The sequence below is a fragment of the Corylus avellana genome, chromosome ca11 (assembly GCF_901000735.1).
Source record: "Corylus avellana chromosome ca11, CavTom2PMs-1.0".
Lineage (NCBI taxonomy): Eukaryota > Viridiplantae > Streptophyta > Magnoliopsida > Fagales > Betulaceae > Corylus > Corylus avellana.
This window is the reverse complement of record NC_081551.1, coordinates 2,565,177-2,589,720: the sequence shown is the minus strand read 5'-3', so window position 1 is coordinate 2,589,720 and position 24,544 is coordinate 2,565,177. Positions and strand designations below refer to the sequence as shown.

The 24,544-nt window shown below is 36.0% G+C and overlaps 5 protein-coding genes across 9 annotated transcripts; 4 read left to right on the top strand and 1 right to left on the bottom strand.

Annotated features, from left to right (window-relative positions):
- Positions 1-431: 431 nt before the first annotated feature.
- LOC132165463 (uncharacterized) lies at positions 432-7,570 on the bottom strand. 4 transcript variants are annotated; one of them, XM_059576043.1, is made up of 4 exons: positions 7,365-7,570; positions 5,853-6,125; positions 859-2,057; positions 432-769 (listed from the first exon to the last, which is right to left on the bottom strand). In XM_059576043.1, the coding sequence occupies exons 2-3, from the start codon at positions 5,867-5,869 to the stop codon at positions 875-877; spliced, it is 1,200 nt and encodes a 399-aa protein (XP_059432026.1). In that variant the 5' UTR covers positions 5,870-6,125; positions 7,365-7,570; the 3' UTR covers positions 432-769; positions 859-874. The 4 variants fall into 4 exon arrangements, with proteins under 4 accessions (XP_059432026.1, XP_059432027.1, XP_059432025.1 ...); XM_059576044.1 differs by having other exon boundaries at positions 432-739; XM_059576042.1 differs by having other exon boundaries at positions 432-2,057.
- Positions 7,571-11,042: 3,472 nt separating this feature from the next.
- Positions 11,043-15,668, top strand: LOC132166131 (sm-like protein LSM5). Its single transcript, XM_059576902.1, has 4 exons — positions 11,043-11,153; positions 11,255-11,378; positions 14,899-14,971; positions 15,320-15,668. The coding sequence occupies exons 1-4, from the start codon at positions 11,117-11,119 to the stop codon at positions 15,350-15,352; spliced, it is 267 nt and encodes an 88-aa protein (XP_059432885.1). The 5' UTR covers positions 11,043-11,116; the 3' UTR covers positions 15,353-15,668.
- Positions 15,669-17,358: 1,690 nt separating this feature from the next.
- LOC132166484 (pentatricopeptide repeat-containing protein At4g16835, mitochondrial) lies at positions 17,359-19,742 on the top strand. The gene has a single exon (XM_059577303.1). The coding sequence runs from the start codon at positions 17,673-17,675 to the stop codon at positions 19,725-19,727; it is 2,055 nt and encodes a 684-aa protein (XP_059433286.1). The 5' UTR covers positions 17,359-17,672; the 3' UTR covers positions 19,728-19,742.
- A 242-nt stretch (positions 19,743-19,984) lies between these two features.
- LOC132166485 (uncharacterized) lies at positions 19,985-23,034 on the top strand. 2 transcript variants are annotated; one of them, XM_059577305.1, is made up of 2 exons: positions 19,985-20,099; positions 21,439-23,034. In XM_059577305.1, exons 1-2 carry the CDS (start codon positions 19,985-19,987, stop codon positions 22,941-22,943), a joined length of 1,620 nt encoding a protein of 539 aa, XP_059433288.1. In that variant the 3' UTR covers positions 22,944-23,034. The 2 variants fall into 2 exon arrangements, with proteins under 2 accessions (XP_059433288.1, XP_059433287.1); XM_059577304.1 differs by having other exon boundaries at positions 21,424-23,034.
- Positions 23,035-24,047: 1,013 nt separating this feature from the next.
- Positions 24,048-24,495, top strand: LOC132166645 (uncharacterized; the record flags this gene model as incomplete). The annotated part of the gene is given in 2 exon segments (XM_059577493.1): positions 24,048-24,238; positions 24,338-24,495. Coding segments are annotated over 2 exon segments (290 nt in total), but the record flags the coding sequence as incomplete, so codon positions are not given.
- Positions 24,496-24,544: the final 49 nt, after the last annotated feature.

Here is a 24,544-nt window from a genome sequence, read left to right as displayed (position 1 = left end):
TCTTTCCTAAATTCTCAACTTCAACATCATTTCACAGTTTCATGAACTTCATTTAACGATTTCTACAACTACGCATTAGAATTCCTATTATTTAGACCGTCCAGACTCCAAATAACACATAAATTCGGACATTGAGTTGTGAGACCTACCAACTCGAGACAAGTAGATCTTGCAGGCCCCCACTCTTAAGGTGCCCAAATTTCTGTATCATTCAAAGGGTCTAATCACAGAAAATTTGAAGATGAAATGCACAACGGGCTAGACAAAATGGGTCTTTCTTGCATGAACAGTTTAAGACGGGGAAGAAGAAGAAATGATTGAAATTGCAGAAAACCAAACACTATAAAATCATATTTAACTTAACATTCCCAAAATTACATCTAGGAGAGGACAAAGGAAAAAAAAAAAAAAAAACAAACAATGGTAGAAAATAGTTCAAATGGAGATCATCAATCCATGACAATACTTATTATACATACAAACTCCCATAAGCAATCACAATGCACTGACTCCACTTCCACTTGTAATAAAAACAGATCTAAAGCCAAGTGTGACTCGTGTTAGAGTCAGCCTTTAGCAATAGAATTTGGTAGTCTTCTCCACTCACTGAACATAACTTGAGCTGAACCAGAATCCCACTCCAATTTACGCCATCTTTAACTGAACTTTCTGCTTACTCATGACGGGGACCAAGCTTGTAAGCTTCTGAAATCCTGCTTCTTGATCAGCAGGAAGGATCCTGTTGTTCAAAGGCAGTTTCAGCGCATTACTGGAACAATAATGGCGAAGACACCAGTTGGGTCAGCCAAGCCATTCCGAAAAAGAATTCCAGTAAATATTAATAAACTGGAAATTTACCAGGCATTATGACACTTCATGGTTGATCTCCGTTGGACCTTGACCGTGTCAAACGCCTACGCCTTCTAGGAACTGGTGATGCATCGTCACCCATATCGCTTAAGATTCGAAAGTCATCTTCTTCGTCGTCATCATCATCGTCATCATCATTATGTAGACCCAACAGATTCTCTCCCCAAAGAAACCGTCGTTCAGATAAAGCTCCTGCTGAGCGTCGATGCCTTGTCCAAGCCCTCGACCGCGCCCTAGGTTCCCCTGCACCATCCATTGAGCCAATCATCTGAAACAAAAACAAAGTAGTCCACCATGGCCCATTAACTTCCCCTGTACCACTTTGCCTCTCACCTGCTAGTCTATCTCCATTTTCAATAACATAGTCCCCAACCACAACAGCACCGGGAATAGCTGAACGAATAGCACTGACAATATCACCATACTCCCTCTGGTGCTCAAGGTGTCTCCAGGCTCGTTCTCTAGATGGGTCAATGTCAGAGGGTCGGGTTGTTGGGTGAACCCTTCTGGCATGCCGTCGCAATTCCTGATAATTACCAAAGAATGAGCATGATTCCCTGGAGCAACTTCGCTTCTTCAGGTTAAGATACTTCCTGGCCTCCTCTACAACCTCCCAGCCAAGAATGGCTCCTCGGCACAATGGACATTTCAAGCTCAATTTTGATTCAGATGAATTCTCCACATCTAATTCTTCAATCTCAACCCTTTCCCGACCAGATTCAGAATCAACTGTTTCCAAAATGCCTTCTTGTATTTCAAGATGTCTAGTTGTATCCCGATTACCATCTCCTCCTCCTTCTCCAGGCAATCCAACAGATATTACTGTGCTTCTTTCATTTAGATTGTGATTTTCCCTAGCCTCATTTAAGTCGGTGCTCAAAGCCAAGTTCACATCAGAAGTATTACTAGAATTGTATGGGTTTACAGGTAAAGAACTGGGTAAAGTTGGACTGCTCCTAGTGTTGGCCCTTAATTTTTTAAAGCGGTCCAGGCAATTTGAATGCCTGTAACTTGTGTCGCAGATGTAAGATCTGCAACCCTTATCATGCGAGCTGCACAGGAGGAGAACTGCATTATGCGGATGGTCCATGCAGATAGGGCATGAAGCCTCATCCAACTCTTTGTGAAGAGCACACATATCTGAATCAGAATGTATTCTTCGTTTTACACCAGCCATCTTGTTTTCACTGTTGTAAATTACTCAAACACTAGTTAATATATCAGAAAACCAGTACCATCAAGCGTACTTCAACATTAAAAAAACAGAAATACTAATAAATGATGACATTGTTGAGAGTGAAACTTGTCAGTGACGATAATCAACAGAGAAATTCATTTAATAAGTAATTCAAAAGAGAAATTCTAACAGGTCTAAAATGAAATGGAAATACATTCATGTCAGACACAAAAATATCTATAGCAGGCTATGAGCAGTAAGCCAAAATGATTGAAAAAAATTATCACCTACATACCTACCAGCATGCTCTGTTTTTCAGAAAGCAAGAAAGAACAAATTAAAAGATTCCTATATTCACTTGAAAAGGGTTTCAGGGTTCCAGCATCAAATTCACTTGTCCGAATGTACTGCTAGATCAATAACCAGCAGCTTATTAGTGGGATAGTACATAAATTCCCCATGAACAAATTTTAGATCTTACGACATCCATTACGTATCAAAAAAAGATCTTACGACACCCGTGACCCTTTAAATAAGCTAGGTGCTATATTTCACAAACCAACATATGTATGAACAATTGGAGCATGTTCCGTGTACCAACAATTCAGGAAACTAAGCAGAAAACTAAATTTAATGTCTGGAAAATAATTGCTTCTTTTTAAAACCATTTGCATCTGTGTACTAGTGAAAATTTGAAAAATACACAATTATCCAAACCTAAAAATACGAAGTGGAGAAGTTTTCATCTAATATGTTTACAATAATCAGCAGTCACATATAGCACCTTTAGCTTCATCATCATCAAATACTATCCGAACTTACTTTTTCCTTAGAATCAACTTTATCTGCCAAACAGATTAAAATTGATATATTTTCACAAATCAACTAGTCTCTTTAGCATTAAAAGTATGATATTGAACATGGACCGTAATCAACAATAACAAGGAAGATTTTATGAAGTTCGACAGCATCTAATCAGCCTTCTAACAGGACACAGTTCACATGTCAATACTTTTGGACCCATAAGAAATCATCATATTGACATGGAATACATGACCACTAAATAACAACTGTCACCCTTTATTTCTCATCCATTTTGGATGGCATCCACAAGACTTTGCATCCAATTATATTAATCCCAAAACACTCTGTAAACCCTTCTCAACTAATTATTTATAACCTACCAAATTCCTTCAATCCACTTTTAAAAAATTTACATTTATTGTTCATATAATTACATTTGACTCTCCACATTAAAACAAAAAATAACAAGCATCTTACCACAACAATGAGGTGCAATGTGCACAAGAGTCAGGCTAAGCCAGTCTTTCTGAATATATATAACCTCAAGATAACTCCATCCATCATTTTACCAGAAAATTCACCTCAATGAGGTCCGGTGTGCACAAGAGCCAGAATAGGTATGTCTTACTGAAGCTAAACAACTTCAAAGTGATTCCTCCATATAAGTGTGATGCATAAAAGCCCTACCAGGCTACCATCCACTATTTTCGAATGCCTCATTTTAATTCAAAACCTAACTAATATAAGAAATGCTAACCATTATTGTGATGGATCTCCCACTGAGAGGAATCAACTCACCAAACTTCACCGTGGAGGATCAAGATGAACACAACTCTGACTAATGAACAGATAACTATAAAATCTACATACATGAGCAGAAGCCAAATAAAGTGATAATTCTGTAAGAGGAATAAACACTCACAGATAACTATAAAATCTACATACACCAAACTTCACCGCGGAGGATCAAGATGAACACAACTCTGACTAATGAACAGATAACTATAAAATCTACATACATGAGCAGAAGCCTAATAAAGTGATATTCTGTAAGAGGAATAAACACTACTTATTAGAAGAGTTATTAGGGTTAATAAGCATTAGGATTTTAGGGTAGTTTGGTCATTGTGATATTTTCATAATCCTATATATTAGGATGTTTGTATTAGGTTAAATATAAGCTAAATAATACAGCAGCCCTCTATTCTCCCTCTAATCTTATAACTACAAACTTATTAACATGGTATTAGAGCCAAAGGTCCTGAGATTGAATATTGACTCCATCAATTCACTCCCCATTTAAATTAAATATTCTACGTGTTGAGCATCACCTATTAAAAGGGAGTTTGAGCCCACACGTTAAGAGTAGTGTTAAAGTAATGGTTAAGTGATTAAATTTACCTCTTCCTATCAGCTTAAACTTTTGAAATAACTAGTAATTTAACATGGTATCAAAGCCTTAGGGTTTAAATCCTTGTTCCTTTGTTTTGTAGTCTTAGTTTTCCATTGTTTTTTGTTTTGTCTTGGTGAGTGTTCTTCTGGTGGCAGCATCGCCCATGTGGGCTTAGAGCCCACACGAGCAGTGCCTTGAAAGATGTTGTCTGTGGTTGAATTTGAAAAGAGAAAAAAAAAAAAGTTTGCTGTGTACTTTCACAGTGGTTTTTGTGGTGTTTCCTACTAGTATGGTGTTTTCTGTGATGTTTGGTGCCGTCTATGGTGGTCCTATCCAGCACGGTCTGTGGTGGTTGGTGTAAGGTTGCTGGTGTGTTGTAGTGGCCATCAGGAAAAAAAAAAAAAGTATAAATATATATTGAAAATTTGCTCTGTGGTCGTCAATTGATTTTGTAGCTGTTGTGTTTGGAGTTGCCAGTGTGTTCTATTTGTCTCCGGCGAAATTCCGTCGATACTCTGGCGAATGTTCCTGTTTGATTTTTCAGCAGTATTTTGACTTGGTTTTGGTGTCTCCGACGTGTTTTGCCTATATCCTGCTAGTTTTGGCGAGGCTCGTTGGTTGATCACATGAAATGTGATCATTGTTAGTTGTCGAGATCTGACCGGCCTTTGTGTTTTGCGGTGAGATCCAACCGGCCATGGTGTCTTGTGGTGGTTTCCAACCGGTTGTTGTTGTCCAGCAAGATTCTACCAGCCTTGGTGTTTTGCGGTGAGATCCAACCGGCCTTGGTGTTGTGCAGTGCGATCCGATCTACCCTTGGTGTTTGCGGCAAGATCCAACCGGCCTTGGTGTTTTGCGATGGGTTCCAACCGGTCCTTGTTGTTTTCTGGTGAGATCCTATCAGCCTTGATGTTTTTTAGCGAAATCCGACCGCCTATTGCAGTTTCCGACGAGTTTTTGACTGGCGTTGAAGATTTAGCAAATTTTCTAGTTATTTTTATGGGTATTTGTATTATGTGCTCTAAGTTGTTCCAGCTTAAGGGGGAGTGTTAGAGTATGTTTTTATATGTGTTTTTCGTTTGCTTATTTCTTCGAAGCTGAATTTACTTGATCCAACTTGAGGGGGAGTGTTAGAAGAGTTATTAGGATTAGTAAGTCATTAGGGTTTAAGGGTAGTTTGGTCATTGTGATATTTTCCTAATCCTATTTATTAGGATGTTTGTATTAGGTTAAATATAAGCTAAATAATACAGCAACCCTCTATTCTCCCTCTAATCTTATAACTACAAACATATTAACATGGTATCAGAGCCAAATGTCCTAGGATCAAATCTTGACTCCATCAATTCACCTACATTTAAATTAAATATTTCACGTGTTGGGTCTCACCTATTAAAAGGGAATTTAAGCTCACACGTGAGGAGTGTTAAAGTAATAGTTAAGTGATTAAATTTACCTCTTCCTATCAGCTTAAGCTTTTAAGATACCTGGTAGTTTAACACTAAACCATATACAATAGGATATAAAACAAGAAGGTAACCCATATTGAGTTAAATATTTTGTTGACATGTGAAAGCAATTAATGAATGAGAAGAGGCTGGAACTTACAGGAGAAAACAAATCATTCAACCACATATAAACTCACCAAGAGGGGTAGTTCCTCTAAATATTTTCCTACTCGAGGCTTCTGAATCTCTATTTGTTTTACCAGTTGAAAAAAACAGATCTTTACTTCACTTTATCTACTAAATAACAAGCCAAGCGCTAAGCAATGTTCTGGAGTATGTTATAAACAATGAAGCATAGCACATCAGAACTTGGAGGAATACAGGTTGAATAATTGCTTAATGATTGCTTGTCACCAGTCACCAATACCAAAACCTGCAGTTATACAACAAACAAAAGTGATTTGAATACTTAGAATCTCAGTGTTAAAATTTTATCAGTCATCAAACCATAGATGGCATCATTATAAAGTGTAAAAACAGTGTCTAATTTAAATTGACTACAGGCAAATATGATCCATTTTAATGAGAAGCAAAATAGATCAAGGAAATGCAACTCCAGCTCAAGACTGTTCTTAAAAACTCAACAGCCTAATCTCCAGCAGCTTGTGATAATTTAATAGGTAGATATGACAAAAACCAGTTTAGACAGCACATCAGTTCAGAAACTGCAAAAACGTTCACATTATCATTGTGAACTTGTTCTTAATCTCTTCAAACCTCACATCCCCTAAGCACACATTATCATTCGCCAACTAGACTACCAAATGTAGCATTAGAGCAATGCATAGCCATCCAAAAAGGTGAGGAAATATCTTTTAAGATAGCTCGACACTCAATAATAACAAACAGAACTCCCATAGACAATTTCTTTAAATATAACAAAAAGGCCAGCATTTATTGCAAAAAGTGGTGCACCTTTAAAAGTTAAGGTCTGGGGTTCATCCCATTACAGGTGAGGTTTTTTGGGGGTTAAAGGATCTTCAAAGGAAAAGGAGACATATAAGATCAGAACAACAGCCATTATCTAAAAACCCTTCATGCCATTGCTATTGTTGTTTGGAGATTCTAAATAGACCTTAAACTTTATTTCCATATACCTACAACTAAAACCAATTCATCAATTTGCAGTTTGCACTAAAGACACAAAATTCAAACCCAGTAGAAAGTAAATTAAGACGATTCTTAAAGCTGATCACTTTGATTACCAATGAACCATAAGAAAACTGGACAAATTTAAAAGAAAAAAAAAAAAAAAGGAACTTGTAAACAAGATAAGCTTGTCAGATCATAGAATTTGAAACTTGTAAACAGGTTAGGCTTGTAAGATCCCAAAAAATTTCTCTTTTTTTCCATTCAGATTGATATAATTAGATAAACACCAAAATCATACCAAAACAATATGCAAATTCAATTCCTTCCCACAACTTCAAACCTCAACCAAACCCCAACCCCAACTCTAACCAACCAAAAATTCTTAATTTTTTTAAAAAGAATTAAACAAATCAGAATCAAAGCACCCGATCCAACAAAGATCAAACTGGATCAGAATCAAGCAGAACAATCAAACAAAAACTGAAATTTAATTGAGATGTAAAAGGGGGCGAGGATTTACGAAATAATTGAATTATTGGTCTCGCTCTGGAATCGGTGAGATTGCGTGAGGGATTCGGTGAGATAAATTAGAAAAAGAAAAATATAGAGAATGTGAGATTTGCGTTGCAATACACGCAGTTGATTATTTATAGGCCCAAAGAAGACAAAGAGGAGAAGTGTAATGCACTTTGAGGTCAAAAAGGACGGGACTCTCCTCTCTCAAACAGGTTGGTTTTTACAACAACCGCCCTGTGTGGGGGTCGGGTGGAGAGGTTGGGCCTGCTGCTGGGTGACTTTCTTTTTTACACGTGGCGTCCATCGAGCCGCTGTGGGACCTACCAAACATATCCAAAATATTTTCAAAATCGTTTAAAATATGACATAATAAAAACTCAAACAACGCTCAAAATACTAAAATAAGTCTTGAATGTTTAATAACCACACGGATAACGGTTAGTAACTGCATTATGTAGATGCATATGTGATTATCTAAAACTGATAACTGTAATGCGAACGCGGTATAACGTGACAAAGAGCATTAACTTCATGCACTTGTTGGGGTCGGAAGCAATATTTATGTGAAAGCAATATTGAGAGCCTGTTTGTGGTTGATTAAGAAGCTTTTAGTATATAAAAAGTTGCACCAAACAAAAATTTGTCTATTTGATAAATAAAAAAATATACTTATGTGACCTTTTTTTTCTTTCTAAAATATAACAAAACACCCTTTTGAAAAAAAAAAAAAAAAACTTAATAAAGATTTTTCTAAAAAATTATTTATGACTTTAAAAAATTTATTTTTCAACCTAATCTCAACACATGCAATAAGTATTTCTGATAAAAAAGATTTAAGTAATATTACAAATTACATTTTTATTAAATAAATATTTTTATAATGATGATGTGATGGTCATAACCAACATTTAGTTCAATAAGTTTTTATTTTTTATTTTTCATCTTCTTTCATTCTAGGCAATGGCTTAGTGAATAGTGACCTACCCTATTGAGCCGACCTCACGCCCTTCCGTAGCCTATTGCCCACTACTCCCCTTATCCTTTCGTACATCCACCACACTTCCACAATTTAGTATGAGCATGTAGATATGCATGTAATTATTGAAAATAACTGCATTTGTATTTAGTGTCGGCTAATGTATTTGGGGGCTTTAGACAAAATTTTAAAATTGGGTTTTATTTTTTTAATATTTAAATATTAATTAAATAATATTTATTTTAATATGACATGAGATCTTTACCTAATAAACACATATTCTGCACTTAGTGACTTTTTGTTTGAGACTAAAATTATCATTTTGCACTTACTCCTTGTTCTTTATACTTAAATTAAGCATACTTATTTTTGTCTTTCAACATTTTCGTAGATTGCAAAATAATCATAACAGACAAGTCTATGGGATTCTCATATATATATATATATATATATATATATTTTCGTTCTTATTTTATAGTAGGCCTCGATATTATAAACAAATAACATTATTTATTTTAAAACATGTTGATTGTTGAGGGCCTGGCCGTTGTGTAGAAAACCTCCATATTATAAAAAAAAATATATATTATTTTTTTAAAGCATGATGAAAGCCTAAAGAAAGTATGTTAGGGCCTTGATATTATAAACAAATAATAATATTTTTCTTAAAACATGTTGATGGCTTCAAGAAAGCATGTTGAGGGCTTTTATACAAATTCTTTTTAGCATTATTAAAAAATATTTTGGGCCTTCAAATTTTTTTTGTTTTGGGCCTTAGAAATCTGGGGCTCTAAGCGCCAGCCTAACTCACCTAGTGGTTGGGCTGGCCCTGTTTGCATTTATATTATGCAGTTATCGTTTTGAAGTATCTGCATCATATAATTACTAACGACTATCCATGCAGTTATTGAATGCGGTTACTAAGCGCTATCGGTATGTTAGGTAATGTGTCTTTTGAGCTTATTTTAACCTTTTTGAGTATCCATTATGTCCTATTTTAAACGATTTTAAAACAATTACTGGCCCATTTTAAGTGTTTTTAACCTATTAGAGTTATAAAAATAAATAACTGTTAAGAGTGTTTTTTTTAAGTCCTAGTGTTTTGAATGAAATCCATATATTGATTCCACATTCAAACTTAGAACTAACAAAGAAAATACAAACACTCCATGATGAATTCATTCAGAAAATACAAACTTACAAATTACAATATGCAATAGGTAAATTTGTTTATCTACATATATTAAATATATATATAACATACTATTATGAATATTATTATATATAAGGGTATGTAGATGTGAATATTAATCACATTCGCATACCATAAAACCGTTATTCACATTCGCATATGCAAGTAGCAATTAATAGCACTAAACTATTAATTGCGATTAATAACTATCCGCATGTAAATCCCTACCCACAGTTTCCCATGCCCCCTTCATGTATGCATCCTCCTAATAACTCCCCCTAAGTCGATGTGCCTCTACTCGATTGCAAACACTCACCTTTCTCGATCGCCACCTTCCTCCTCCCTTTAATAAAAAACAAGGAAACAAACTCTCTTGTCGTAGTCGAGTCCTCTTTCTTGTTTATGAATAATGCTATAAGTCTTCATAGTCTCTCAAATGTGATGTGATTTTTAAAATAGCCAATAGATCGAAGTTCAATAATGACCATTTCAAATTCAATGGTAATTTTAAAAGCCACATCACATTTGGAAGGACCATAAAAGGACTCTAAGAAGACTTATTATTACTCAATTTTTATAGGAATTTTTTTGTTGGTAATTGTTGGCGACTGTATTTTGCACTTTTTTGACTGTATTTTGCACTTTTTTAAATATAAATTTGAATGATTTTTGGTTGGTTTCTAAGTATAGGGGAAAAATATTTATGCTACCAACCAAACAATAAAAAAATATTTTTTTCCATATTATATATCAACTAAATAATAAAAAACGTTAAAAATATTTTCCCTAAAAAAGCACTCTACATGGATACAATTGTAGCTTAAAAAAATGGTAAATATATCATAAGTTCCTAGGTCAATGCACTAAAATTTTTATCTCCCTAAGTTTTTTTTTTGAAAATTTACTCCCTAAGTCAATCGAAATGCCAAGAAAATTCATACTGTTAAAATTTTTTAATTGCCATTAGCTTGGTTGAAACACACTATTTTACCACGTCAACATAATAGTTTGTTATTAGTTTAATTTAAAAATTAAATAAAAATAAAAATAAAAATAAATTAAAGGGGTGGCCGGAAGCCACCCTGGGCACCCCAACCATTATGGGGTGGTCGAAAGCTACCCTAGGGGTGGTTTGCCCACCCAAGGGGTGGCCACGAGCCACCCCTAGGGTTTAGGGGTGGCCTGCGGGCCACCCCCACCCACCCATGGGGTGGCTCGTGAGCCACCTAGGGGTGGCTTCCGGCCACCCCCATATGGGTTGGGGGTGCATTTCAACCAAGCTAATGACAATTAAAAAATTTTGACGTATGAATTTTTTTTGGCATTTTGATTGATCTAGGAAGTAAATTTTCGAAAAAAAAAAAAAAAAACTCTTATGGAGATAAAAATTTAGCGTGTTGACCCAGAGATTTACAATATATTTAAAAAATAAATAAAAAAAATAAAAAAAATAAAAGAAATTGAAGGATATTTTGGTCAAATGGAAGGTCCTGCTACAAACCTTGAAATACACTTCCTTATTTCCCACTCACACACCGACAGGCTCTTTAATCGATCGCTGCTACCGGTCTCCGCTTTCAAACTCTCCATGGCCGCCAACAATCCATCTCAGCTGCTCCCATCAGGTCCCTCTCTCTCTCTCTCTCTCCCTCGATATGGAAAATGAAATGGGATACTAAAATTCGTTTGGGTTTTTTTTGTGGGTTCTGTGATGGAATATACGCAGAGCTAATTGATAGGTGCATAGGGTCGAAGATATGGGTGATAATGAAGGGAGACAAGGAGCTCGTTGGTACTCTTAGGGGCTTCGATGTCTACGTCAACATGGTCCTCGAAGACGTCACTGAATAGTATGTCCCTCATTATTGAACATGTATATTATTAGGGTTTTAGTTTTTTTTTTCGCTGATTTATGCTAACGAGATTTTCTATATTGGTCTTAGATATGTATATTGGTATACGCGTGTGAATTGGGTTCTCTTTGTAAAATTGTGGGCTCGAAAAGAAAAGGAAATCGGAGTTCAAAGTTTGGATTTTTAATGTTGGTTTGGATTTTAGTTTTGCTTACTGATATATGCTAATAAGATTGTGTATGTTGATCTTAGACATGTATGCGTATGTCTATGGATTGGGTTTGTTTGTAAAATTGTGAGTTAGAAAGTAAAAGGAAATAAGAGTTCAAATTTATATTTTTAGTGTTGGGATGGGTTTTAGGCGGTCAAAAATTTCTGTTTAAGGAAGCTAATAGTTGATAGGGCTCAATATGCTGGTGGAGAGAGAGAGAGTGGGGGATAAACTTGGTGGTTGTTTTTTTGAAGAAGGTTGAGAATTTGAGCTGGTGTTTAGAATGCCAGTGAAATGTTCTCTTTGTCCTGGGCATATAGTCTTGGGGTTTATCTTTTTAAATCTTAGTTGTGAAGCAATGGTTTTAAATAAGCTGGGGGTGGTGGATTATGCATGTTCAACTCGGAGGGTGGTGGTTGGAATGACCCAGGGAAAGCGTTAGCCTATTCAGTGCTATTAGATTAGTCAAGTAGCAATTGGAGCTCCCTAGAATCACTAATAAAACTTAGTCTCACCTAGTGAAGAACCGATGTGTGACTTAATATCCATGAGAACCTATAAATCCACTCAGGATCTAGGAACTCTTGTGCAGTTAACTTTTCTCAAATTTTGTTTGTGGATAACATCTTGATTTTTTTAGGGCTAATCCTGACCGTCTACACTGTTTGTGTGCCTTATTTTTATGCTTTGAAGCTGTATTTGGGTTTTCAATTAACCTAGCTAAGTCAGATTTGGGTCCGGTGGGTAATGTCAATAATGTGGATGGTTTGGTCGATATTTTGGGCTTTGGGGTTTCGTCTTTACCTTTGAAATATCTTGGTTTTTTGTTGGAAGCCTCTTTTAAGGCCAAATCTATTGAAGAGTTCAAATTTCATTTGGTAAGTTGGTCCAAGGTTTGTTCTCCGTTTTCTATGGGAGGGTTGAGGGTTCGGATCATGCTATTGTTCAATCGCGCTCTTTTGGAAAAATGGCTATGGCACTATATGCATGAGAGATGCTTGTGGAGAGTTGTGATGGATTCTAAATATGGCAGCTCGTGGGGTGGGTGATGTTTTAATGAGGTTCATCGGTTGTATGGGGTGGGGTTATGGAAGAATATCAAGAGGGGTTGGAGAGTGTTTTCCAGTCATAGATTTGAGGTGTGAGATGACTCTAAGATTTAGACTATGGCATGACCTGTGGTGTGGGATCAAGCCCTAAAGGAACCATTTTCGGATTTATATAGTATTTGCTCGCACTAAGGATGCCTCTATAGCCAGATCATTTGGAGCTTTCTAGTGGCTCCCATTAGTAGAGTGTAATCTTTATTGGAGCTCCTCATGATTAGGAGGTAGATGACTTTACTTCATTTTTTAAATTCTTGTACTCCCTTAGATTGAGATGTGGAGATGACGATAAGCTTTGTTGGACCCTCTCCAAAAAAGGGTTGTTCAATGTTAGATCTTTCTACAATGTCCTTGTTCCTCATGATGGCACTCCCTTCCTTTGGAAGAGTGTTTGGAGGATAAAGGTCTCATTGAGAGCGGCTTTCTTTGCTTGGTCAGCCTCTATAGGAAAGATCCTCACCATGGATAACCTAAAGAAGCAGCATGTCATTGTGGTTGATTTGTGTTGCATATGTAAGAGAAGCATAGAGTCTGTGGATTATTTTCTTCTCAATTGCGAGGTTGCTAGTGCTGTGTGTAATGCTATCTTTAGTTGTGTTGGGCTCTCTTGAGTTATGCCTAGACGACTAGTAGACTTGTTTGCATTTTTTTTAGGGGAGAGGGGGGTTATATGGCAATCCTCAGAGTGCAGTAGTGTGTAAAATGGTGCTTTCATGCCTTGTGTGGTGCCTTTGGAGGCAAATAAATGAAAGATGTTTTGAGGACTGTTAGAGAACGGTGGTAGAGATAAAGTCTTTTCTCTTCGGTATTCTATACCTTTGGACAACTGTGTTTGACTATCCTAATTTGCTTAGTGTTCTTGGTTTTTTTGATCTCGTCTCTTTTTAACTAGGTGTTTCTCTTGTATACTTTATGTGTTCTTAGGTTTACGCATTTTGCTCTTTAATGATATTTCAATTATTTATTTTTTAAAAAAAGTATTTCTTCCAAATGACAATTATGACTTTGGCCCCTGCTTAGCACATCTTCCTTTTCTGAGTTTTTGCGGGATCATGTCCTATATAGCTTTGTAATTGCCAAACTTCCTTTTTTTTGTTAGGGCCGTGGGGGTTCTCTTATATACATTTATTGATGCACCCTCTTTATCATTCTTATCTAAATTACTTATAAAATAAAATAAAATAAATAAATAAATAAAACCATTCTTATCTAAATTTAACTTGTTGAAAAAATCAGAAAAAAAAAAAAAATACTATCTAGGAAAAAAAAGCACAATTTTTTAAAGTTTTCTTTAGATTCTAAGGTAGAGGGTGCATGTTGTATTGTTTTCCTGAACCTTTTTGTTCTTGATTTTCTAGGGAATGACGTGTGTCTAATTTTAAAGTATAAGGAACACAGTAATTCTTTCTGGACCTCAATGTATTGCCTCCCTTTTTTGGTAGGTAACTGTGTTCACTTGCTGAAAATGAAATTGGTAACTGTATTGTATTCCTACTCACTGAGTTCAGCGACATTCTTCACATGACATGTCTTTCAACTTAGTTGGCTATTCTTTGTAAAGTGTGAGACAGTGGGAAGCTTGATATTTGGATGACAAATGGGAATTTTCTGCCTTTGTTTTTGAATTTTTGTGGATTGTTACTCCTTTGTTTTAGCATGGTTGCTATTCTGAGTAGCCTGTGTTTCTTTTAATGGAAAGTGCTTTTTTCTTCTGTGAATTTCCATATTCTACAAACAAATATGACTTGCAATGATGAATTTTGGAGGCTACAAGGCATGGAAAATTTGACACTAGCTTCCTGAGAAAAACAAACAATAATGAATAATTTGGAAAATGTACAGATTTGACTATTTGTATTGTCTTCTTTTACATCACTTTGCAATTACTTTTCTGTACTTTCTCTATATATTTGCTTTTAAATGAACTTTGGTGACCCAATATGTTTAGCTTCAGTGATGAGTTTCTTTCACAGTTTGAGATCCATAAATTTAGCTTTCATTTAGTGAACAAAGGCGGTTAATTATTTATGTTTCTAAGTGTTTAGTACATAATTGGATTGGCTTTAACCCACATCACACACCCCTTCTGACTGTGTGCTTGCTTCTTATTCACAATAACTATCTGTCTACTTTTGTGTATCGTTAAAAATCTTAACACTAGGAAATATTTATCTGGTTTTCTGATTCTCTGTCTACACAGTGAGATTACTGCCGAAGGGAGACGGATAACAAAGCTTGATCAGATTTTACTAAATGGAAACAACATTGCTATTGTAAGTGAGACAGAATGATTTTCTTTCGTTTCGTAAATAAGTTGAAAGGCATGGGCCATTCTTTATGCTTGAGTCTTTAAACTTTGTTTTTCCAAGTTTACAGAAAATATTTCCTCAATCAGTGATTCAAATTACCAGGACTGAGCCTCACAAACAAAAAAATTTATTAGTCCCAAACATTTCATCTTACATTGTAAACCCTATGCTTTAAACTGCTTTCTGCAAGCCTTTAGTTGCTAGCTGCTTATTGTGTATTGTAATTAAAGCTAATAGAAGCCTTGCTGCGAAAAGAGGAAATATGTTTTAATGATCTAAATCACTGTTCTAATACTTTTGTGTGGAACGCAGCTCGTCCCTGGTGGTTCACCCGATCCAGAATGAGAGTGCAGCTAACCTTTACTTGGTTCTTGATTTTCTTCATTCACTGTGGTTGGGGTCAGATTACTCCTCTGTTTTAATGAGAATTCTGACCACCAAGATGCTCTTTTCTCCACCACTGTTGTTTAGTTATTGTCATGGTTGTAGGATAATTGGTGGTGGGTTCTGCAATGATCATGGAGTATGCTGGTTTGTGTTTGTCCGATTTGTTAGTTTTTCCTTTCTTTTTTTCCCCATTTATTTTCTTACTGTAAGTGCCATGATCATTACAATTGATACAGATATGATATGACTTGTTTCAAAACATAATTTACATTTATCTACTGCTGACGAAATCAAGGCCAATTACCTAACAAGTTGTAATAATTATAGGTACCTAAATGTGGAGCTTATAATTATAAGCTTAAATGCTGGATTCGGTTGGACTGCTGAAACCAAAAGCTGCATGCACATGTTATCAGAATGATTTTTAAACATTTTGCGTGTTAGTCGTCAACATAAATTTTAGCATATAATTAGAAAAAAAAAAAAAAAAAAAAAAAAACATAATTAGCATATGCAAGGCCATGTAATTGGAAATTTTGAAATGATTTTTTTTTTTCTCTAAAAAAAATAAACTTTTTGAGAAAAAATCACATACTTCTCTCAAATTATTACTCAATTGATAATTTTTTTCAAACTTTTAATTGGGACAATGCCCATATAGCCATATAAATTATCAAATAATTGTTGATGTCCCTCATAATAAAAAATTACCCTTAATAAAAATGAAAAAATACACTTTATCCCCCTAAATTATCCACCCATTTGCATTTTTGACCTAAATGTTTAAAAAGCGATACTTTATAGTCTTTACTTCAAAGTATCTGACATTGACACTTGACCTCTATAAAGTACACTTTACCTTCTTAAAGTATTTTGAATTGACACTTTACTCCCTAAGGCTTAATTACTTTGGGGGTAAAGTGTCTACTCAAAATACTTCATGGGAGTAAAGTGTATTTCATTGGGTCAAGTGTCAACACTTTACCTTCTGAATTATCCACTCATTTACACTTTTAACTCCAGTATTTAAAAAGTGACACTTTACCCCCAAAGAGATTGGCTTGGCCATCCCTTCGGCCAAATAGTAGGTGGCTGAATTACCTTCAAGTGGTTAGGGGTGGCTCACTTTTGTTCGATATACACTTCCCTTTTTTTTTTTTTTTTTTTTTTTTCACTTTATTATTATTATTTTTTTCAAAACAAAAGCATTAATTAACAATTAAAAACATAAAATATTTAAAATCACTTTTTCCTTTTGACAACTCAGGAGAAAAAGAGTTTTTTAAACTCTCCCTATCACTTGTTTAAAATAAGAATTAGATAAAGTTAGGTACCGAGTCGTTGCTTTGTAAATAGAGTTGTATTGAAATCAGGAGTGTAGGAGATAATCGTGTGGTTGGTTATACTTCCATTATAAATAAATAACTTACAAACACTACCTCCACTCTAATTCACAGAGTCAAAGACACTCAGAAAGTCAGAATTCTTTACAATTCTATTATTGAGGTAAAATCTTCAAACGCTCATATTTCTATTCACTTCATTCTTGTTTCCCTCAATCATTTTAATTTTTCATTTTTGTTTGCTCAACAATATGAACTCTAATTGCTTATCAGCATATCAATTATTTGACGTTTATCATGTGTTTTTGTTGTCGCAAATATTTGTTCTTCCTTTTAGGGTTTATTTGAGATTATAATTTTGTAAGAATAATATGCTTTTTTTTTTTAAAGATATTATAAAATGTAAGTCATTTGGCATTAGCATTGCGATATCTATAAGTAATCTAGGGGTGTTAATTTGAAAAAACGCAAATTTAAACCAAAATCACGATTTCACATAACAAATATTTGATAACAAAAATACTCTGCAATTTTAAAAAATAGAAATTTTAAAAACACAATTTTTAAAATCGCAAACCGCAATCCAAACAGACCCTTAATACTCTCTCTCTCTCTCTCTCTCTCTCCCGCGTGCATCTCGAACAGTAGCACCGCAATCCCAAACGACCCTTAACGCTCTCTTTCTCCCGCGTGCATCTCGAACAGTAGCTGCCGCTGCATTTTGTTCTACGACGGCCCTGCGCTTCTGGTTGAAGAAGGCCGGGGATCGACGCTGGTTTTCGTGGGTGATTGAGGACAAATAGTGAGACAAGTTCCATCTCTTGGGAATTCAAATTTTCATGATTTCCCATTTGTCCCTTTCATCTCCAAGCCGTATTTTCTAGAAATGCACTATTTTGGAATTCCACAGTTTCCATTCTCTCCGGCCATGAGAAATGCGCTGTTTTAGAGTTACAAGGAACCAAAACCGCTTGGCCTTCCTCAAAATTCTCTCCCTAACCAAACACCAAGCCTCTGCTCTCTCCACCTTTACTATCCAAGACCCTCATGCCAATCCAAACAGAGAAGCAGTTCCTGCCAATTTCTCCTCTCACTCACCGCAGAAAACCCACTTGGTCCCCTCCAATAACATGAGCCAGGAAACCGCAACAACCCATTTTTCAAGAAAATCCACACCCTCCGCTCAATCTAATCTTATTGATGTGGTTTCATCAAACAAAGTTATCACCACCTATATTCGAGCTGGTGATTTATATTCTGCTCTTAAAGTGTTTGACGGTATGCGGGTGAAGACTACAGTTACTTGGAATTCAATCTTGGCCGGCTATTCGAAGAAACCTGGGAATATGAAAGAAGCCTGTGAGCTATTCGATAGGATTCCTAAACCAGACATATTTTCATACAACATAATGTTAGCTTGTTATTTACACAATTCTGATCTAGATACTGCACGGGCTTTCTTCGACAAGATGTCTGTTAAAGATACGGCGTCTTGGAATACGATGATATCGGGTTTTGCTCAGAATGGAAAGATGGGGGAAGCATGCAAATTGTTTTTGTTGATGCCCAATAAGAATAGTGTATCGTGGAGTGCTATGATCTCGGGGTATGTGGAATGTGGGAATTTAGAATGTGCGATGGAGTTGTTTGAGGTAGCTCCGGTTAAGAGTGTGGTGGCATGGACTGCCATGATTACTGGGTATATGAAGTTTGGGAAGATTGGATTGGCGAAGAAGATGTTTCAAGAGATGCCCGTGAAAAATTTGGTGACATGGAATGCTATGATTGCAGGTTATGTCGAGAATGATCGAGCAGAGGATGGTTTGAAGCTTTTCAGGGAAATGGTGGGAGTTGGGGTTAGGCCAAACCCATCAAGCTTGAGTAGTGCTTTATTGGGTTGTAGTAATCTATCAGCATTGCAGTTGGGTAAACAAATTCATCAGTTGGTTTATAAGTCTCCACTGTATAGAGATACGACAGCTGCAACTTCATTGATTAGCATGTATTGGAAGTGTGGAGGTTTGGTCGATGCTTGTAGATTGTTTAATGAGATTCCCAAAAAAGATGTGGTCACTTGGAATGCAATGATTTCTGGTTATGCTCAACATGGGGCAGGAGAAAAAGCTCTCCATTTGTTTAATGAGATGAGGGATGAGGGAATGAAGCCAGATTGGATCACCTTTGTTGCAGTATTACTGGCTTGCAACCACGCTGGATTGGTAGATCTTGGGGTTCGACATTTTGATTTAATGGTAAGGGATTATGGAATTGAAGCTAAGCCAGACCACTATACATGTATGGTTGACCTTCTAGGTCGAGCAGGTAGGCTAGTTCAAGCTGTAAATTTGATAAAGAAAATGCCTTTCAAGCCCCATTCTGCTATTTTTGGAACACTTTTGGGTGCTTGTAGGATCCACAAGAATCTAGAGCTGGCTGAGTATGCTGCAAAGAGCTTGCTTGATCTTGATTCTGCTAGTGCAGCTGCTTATGTTCAACTGGCTAATGTTTATGCCGCCATGAGCAGATGGGACCATGTTGCTAGAATTCGACGATCAATGAAAGAAAACAATGTAGTCAAGACACCTGGGTATAGTTGGATTGAGGTGAAGAATATAGTTCATGAGTTCAGGTCGGGAGATAGGGTCCACCCAGAATTAGCCTCTATACATGAGAAACTCAAAGAATTGGAAAAGAAAATGAAGTTGGCGGGCTACTTTCCAGATCTTGAATTTGCATTACATGATGTGGGGGAAGAGCAGAAGGAGCAGCTTTTGCTATGGCACAGTGAAAAATTGGCCATTGCTTTCGGGCTGATAAAACTGCCATCAGGGACTCCAATCCGGGTCTTTAAAAACTTGAGGATATGTGGGGATTGCCACCATGCCATCAAGTACATATCGGCAATTGAAAGAAGGGAAATCATTGTTAGAGATACTACAAGGTTCCATCATTTCAAAGATGGGTTTTGCACTTGTGGTGATTACTGGTAAGCTTGCAACATTGCGGTTTCTTTTGAAGTTTTTTCTAGGAGAATCTTCTAGTGTGTGGGTCGCTCTAGGAAGATGACATAAATCTGAGTTGAGAATTCCCTATACATGGAGAGGATAGTGGGTAAGAGAAGCTCAATCATATTACTCTGCACATTATTCTCATTGAGCTGGCAGGCTAGTTGAAAGTTCTTGATTTGATAATTTAGAAAGAAAAATTAGTCTTTAAATTCACATTCTTTGAGGCGTAGAACCTTCTGATGCCTTGTTCGCGCACAATAACTAAGAGCGTGTTTAGCACCTCTGCTACGGCTCGCAGCTTCTTGCCTTCATTCAATCGTGAACAGACATGGGAAGCTAGGACAACAACTAAAGGTATCCACAATACGGTAAAATTAGACACCATGTAGTTTTTCTTCCTACCACCTACTTTTTGGAAAATTCAAAATCTTCATGTATGGACTCACTTTGAACCATCCATTGCAATATCATGACATAATTTTCCAGTCTTCTTTAGCATCGAAGATTACTAATTTCTTTGGATCCACCTCCATCATAACTTCTCCATTCCTTGTTAAGTACAATTTCTTTGCATTTACGCTGAATTCAAGCAGTTGGAAACTAATTCGAGCTTGAAGGCATCTGAAGCTTGGCATGCAGAGGTTTTTTACTTTTTTACTTGTGCGTTTGCTTCCTTTAAGCAAATTTTCTTGTGGAGATGTAAATATTATGTTGTTGTATGAAAAGTTGCTTCTGCTGAACATAAGATGTATTATCATGTAATTTATGGAAATAAATTATGTAATTTATGTACTCTGTATGTAATATTATCTTATCTATGATTAATGAATTACAATTCCAAATTTAACATTCACTCCGACTAAAAGGAAGAATGATTACTAGGAGGGAGAGGAATGGATTACCATAAGAATAAACCTTCCAACTACTATGAGAATAAATAAACAATAAAGAAAGAAGAAAAGAATATTTAACTTCTCCCTCGTTTCTCTAAGCTTTATTTTCTAAGTCTTTTTTGTCCTGCATCAGCTTGTTGTGAGGTACTTTTGAAAAGTGGCTATCTAAACTAGAAAAGTTGAGTTTTCTAACCAAATTTTAGCTAAAGAATAGCTAGTTCATTAGGAAAGTTGAGTTTTCTAACCAAATTTCAGCTAAAGAATAGCTAGTTCATTAGGAATGCTCTTAGAGCATCATCAATGAGCTCTCTAAAATTAACTTTTAGCTAAAATTTGGTTAAATTCTACAAAAAGCAAGCTCTACCAAGTTCTCTATTCCACTCTCCATTTTAGGGCTTGTCAAACCTCTCCGCACATTTGGAGAACAAAATCCTCTATTTACTCTATTTTTTATATTTTCCTTAACACTTTCTCTCTCCCTCACCCTTTATAGATTTGTAACTTTGTGGGGGTGCTTTTTAGAATAAAAAATGAATGAAGATAGAATAAAAATTATATTTAAATATAATAGAGTAAAATTTAGAAAGTTTATTATTTGGTACTTTTGCATAGCGGTTAGTTAGACTAGAAAAAGTGAGTTTTTTAGCCGAATTTTAGCTAAAGATTAGAGAGTTCATTGAGAATGCTCTTAATATGCAAATCAACAGAGATTTTTGTTTTCCTTCTTGTTTTTGTTCTTTTTGTCCTCAAGCTTAAATACTTTGTTTTTGGTTGTTAAATTTTAGTGTTACAATTGTCAGCCATGGCTGGAGAAGCAGGAATGTCTACAGTTCCGCAAATGATTGGCAGTGTTTTGTGTTGCAAATGCTGCAGTATTTCAATTGCGCCAAACACTGCCAATATGTGTGTCACGTGTTTGCAGTCAGAAGTTGACATCACAGAAGGTCTACAGAAGCATGTGATCATAATCCAATGCCCCGAGTGTGACAGGTACTTGCAGCCGCAGAGAACTTGGGTCAAAGCCCAATTGGAATCAAAGGCGCTGTTGATATTCTGTTTGAGGAGACTGAAGAATTTGAATCAAGTAGGATTGGTGTCTGCGGAGTTGATTCGGACCGAACCCCATTCCAGGATGATCAAAGTCAGATTGAAACTTCAGAAAGAGGTTCTTAATGGAGCCATACTTAAACAATCGCATGTGGTTGAGTATGTTCTGCAAGAACATATGTGCGAATCCTGTTTGAGCATGCAGACCAATCCTGACCTGTGGGTTGCAGCCGTGCAACTACGCCAGAATGTTTCTCACTGGCATACTTTTTTTTATTTGGAGCAGGTGATTCTGAAGCAAGGTGCCGCTGCCACCGCCATAAGGATTAAGCAGATGGATCAAGGGATCGACTTCTTTTTCTCAAACCCAAGTCATGGTGTGAAGTTTGTGGACTTCATTCATAAGGTTGCTCCAGTAAGGAGTCGGAATGACACACAGCTTGTTTCCCATGATCCTAAGAGTATTAACTATTGTTTCAGGAACACTTTCTTGGTTGAAATCTGCCCAATATGTCGTGAGGATTTGATTTGTTTGCCTCCAAGAGTCGCAGCTAGTTTGGGAAATCTAGGTCCTCTTGTGATTTGCACTAAAGTGACCAACAACCTTGTTTTGCTGGACCCGGTCACCTTAAGGATTTGTTCCTTGAATGCTGACCAGTATTGGACGGTTCCATTCGAGCCTCTACTCACTAGGAGGCAGCTAGTGGAGTATATAGTGTTAGATGTGGAGACTGATTCTTCTAAAGCTAAAGTTGGTGACTGCATGCATGCTTTAACTGATGCACTAGTGGCCCGGGTATCTGATTATGGGAAAAATGATACAACTTTTCAAATAAGAACGCATCTAGGCCATCTTTTGAAGGCTGGGGATTATGCTCTTGGTTATGACTTATATGAGGCTAACAGTAAGAATGGTGAAGTAGAGAAGCACAAGGGTCTGGTCCTCCCATACGCGATTTTGATAAAGAAGAGCTATGAAGAGAAAAAGTGCGGGAAGCCCCGTTTCTGGAAACTTAATGCCCTTGACATGGAAGTTGATTATAAGGATATAGCTCAGCAAGAAAAGATGATTTCCGAGTACGAACAGTTCTTGAAGGATCTGGAGGAGAACATTGATATGAGTTTCAAAATATCAACGCACCTTATCAGAGAATACCGGCCATCTATGGCTAATGGAGATGATTTACCATCTGTTTCAGCGGAAGATGTGTTTGGTTATATAAGCAGCAATGAGGACGATGATAGTGATAGAGCTTGAGTTAAGGATTACAAGCATTTCTTCTTACTGATATTTTCCTTTATTTGAACTTATTCTCTATTAGTGGTCAATGGGTTTAATTGTTGGCTTCTCCTTGTCCCAAGTTTTATTTCTACACAAAAGATGGTGGGTAATGGTTTAGGGCATAGGTATTGTGAGCCGCTTTTCTTTCACTGCTATCAAAGCTTTCAAGCATGTTAACTTTTTATATTTTTATATTTTTATTTTTTATGTTTGTTTCTCTCATCACATTTTGTTTTGTTTTGTGTTTGTTTCTCGTGTGAAGGCTGCTGTACAATAGTCAATAGTAATTACTATTATTCATGTTAGCCTTGTCTAGGTATAGAAAGACACGTTCTGCAAAATTTTTGTTTTCTTTTTCTAACAAATAAATCAATAAGCAACTCAAAACACAAAAACACTAGTTACAATACCAAATATGTTTTACTTTTATGTCATATGATAACACATTTTCAAAAAAAAAAAAAAAAAAACACTATCCAAAACACGTTAACAGTCATACCAATATGGGATAATACTCTGGTGTCATATTGAGAAGATGATTAGTCCATACAGAATGAAGTGATTCAAAAAATACATCAAATTAACTAGTATTTTTAAAATAATATCACAAATGTGACTAATATTTTTTTCCTAGGCCGCATCGTAAATATATAACGCTATAAGCCACGTAACCATGTATTATGTGTACCATGACCAAATTAGAATTGTTCAAATATTTATTAGAGCATTGTTAGAGCCACTCCAAATTTTACAACATACTCTTTACAAATTAGAATTTGAAGGGGAAAAAAAAAATTCAGTACCGACTAATGTATCGTATTTTAAGTAATGTAAAGAATAACATAATTAAAAAAAAAAAAAAAAAAAGGTAAAACTGGTAGTATCTCTAACATTTTCCATTTTATTAAAGAAAATCCCTAAACTTAAACTACAAATTATATTTGAAAATTTACTTCTATATCATATTATTTATCATTTTTATTAATTTAATATTTATATTCTCAAATTTATCTGATTTTATCGTATTTTAAAGTTAATAATAAATATTTAGGTTTTAAAATATCAGCTCAGCAGTATAAATACAGGGAAGGATTGAAAGAAACTGAATTCCTGGAGAAACAGAAGTAATCTGGAAGAGAATGAGTTACGTACTTACGGCGCTGACGAAAAAGCGAGAGGTGGACACAATCATCAGAGACACCATCGACAAGGTCCTCGTCCTCCGCTTCGGCCGCGCTTCCGACGCCGTCTGTCTCCACCTCGACGACGTCGTACGCACTCTCTCAATCCATTGCTAAAAACTATTACGCGAATAAATTCAATCTTCGCCCTTTTTTTTTAAATTTTTTTTTTTTATAATTTCTATACAGCTTTGTAAATCGGCTCGTGAGGTGTCTAAGTTTGCGACCGTTGCAGTCGTAGACATCGATTCGGAGGAGATTCAAGTTTACGTCAAGTATTTCGACATCACTTTCATACCCTCAACCGTTTTCTTCTTCAATGCTCATCACATGAAGATGGATTCAGGGTACCATTCTCTCTTTCCTCGTAGTTTGATTCTTTGATTGTTTAGCATA

Excerpts from the sequence above, each read along its gene's own strand:
- LOC132166485 (XM_059577304.1), top strand. The coding sequence starts at position 19,985 with ATGCCTTGTTCGCGCACAATAACTAAGAGCGTGTTTAGCACCTCTGCT. Across the intron at positions 20,100-21,423 it reads AGCTAGGACAACAACTAAAG|TGTTACAATTGTCAGCCATG; the intron begins GTATCCACAATA and ends GTTAAATTTTAG.
- LOC132166484 (XM_059577303.1), top strand. The coding sequence starts at position 17,673 with ATGCGCTGTTTTAGAGTTACAAGGAACCAAAACCGCTTGGCCTTCCTC.
- LOC132166131 (XM_059576902.1), top strand. The coding sequence starts at position 11,117 with ATGGCCGCCAACAATCCATCTCAGCTGCTCCCATCAG. Across the intron at positions 11,154-11,254 it reads ATCTCAGCTGCTCCCATCAG|AGCTAATTGATAGGTGCATA; the intron begins GTCCCTCTCTCT and ends GAATATACGCAG. Across the intron at positions 14,972-15,319 it reads ATGGAAACAACATTGCTATT|CTCGTCCCTGGTGGTTCACC; the intron begins GTAAGTGAGACA and ends TGTGGAACGCAG.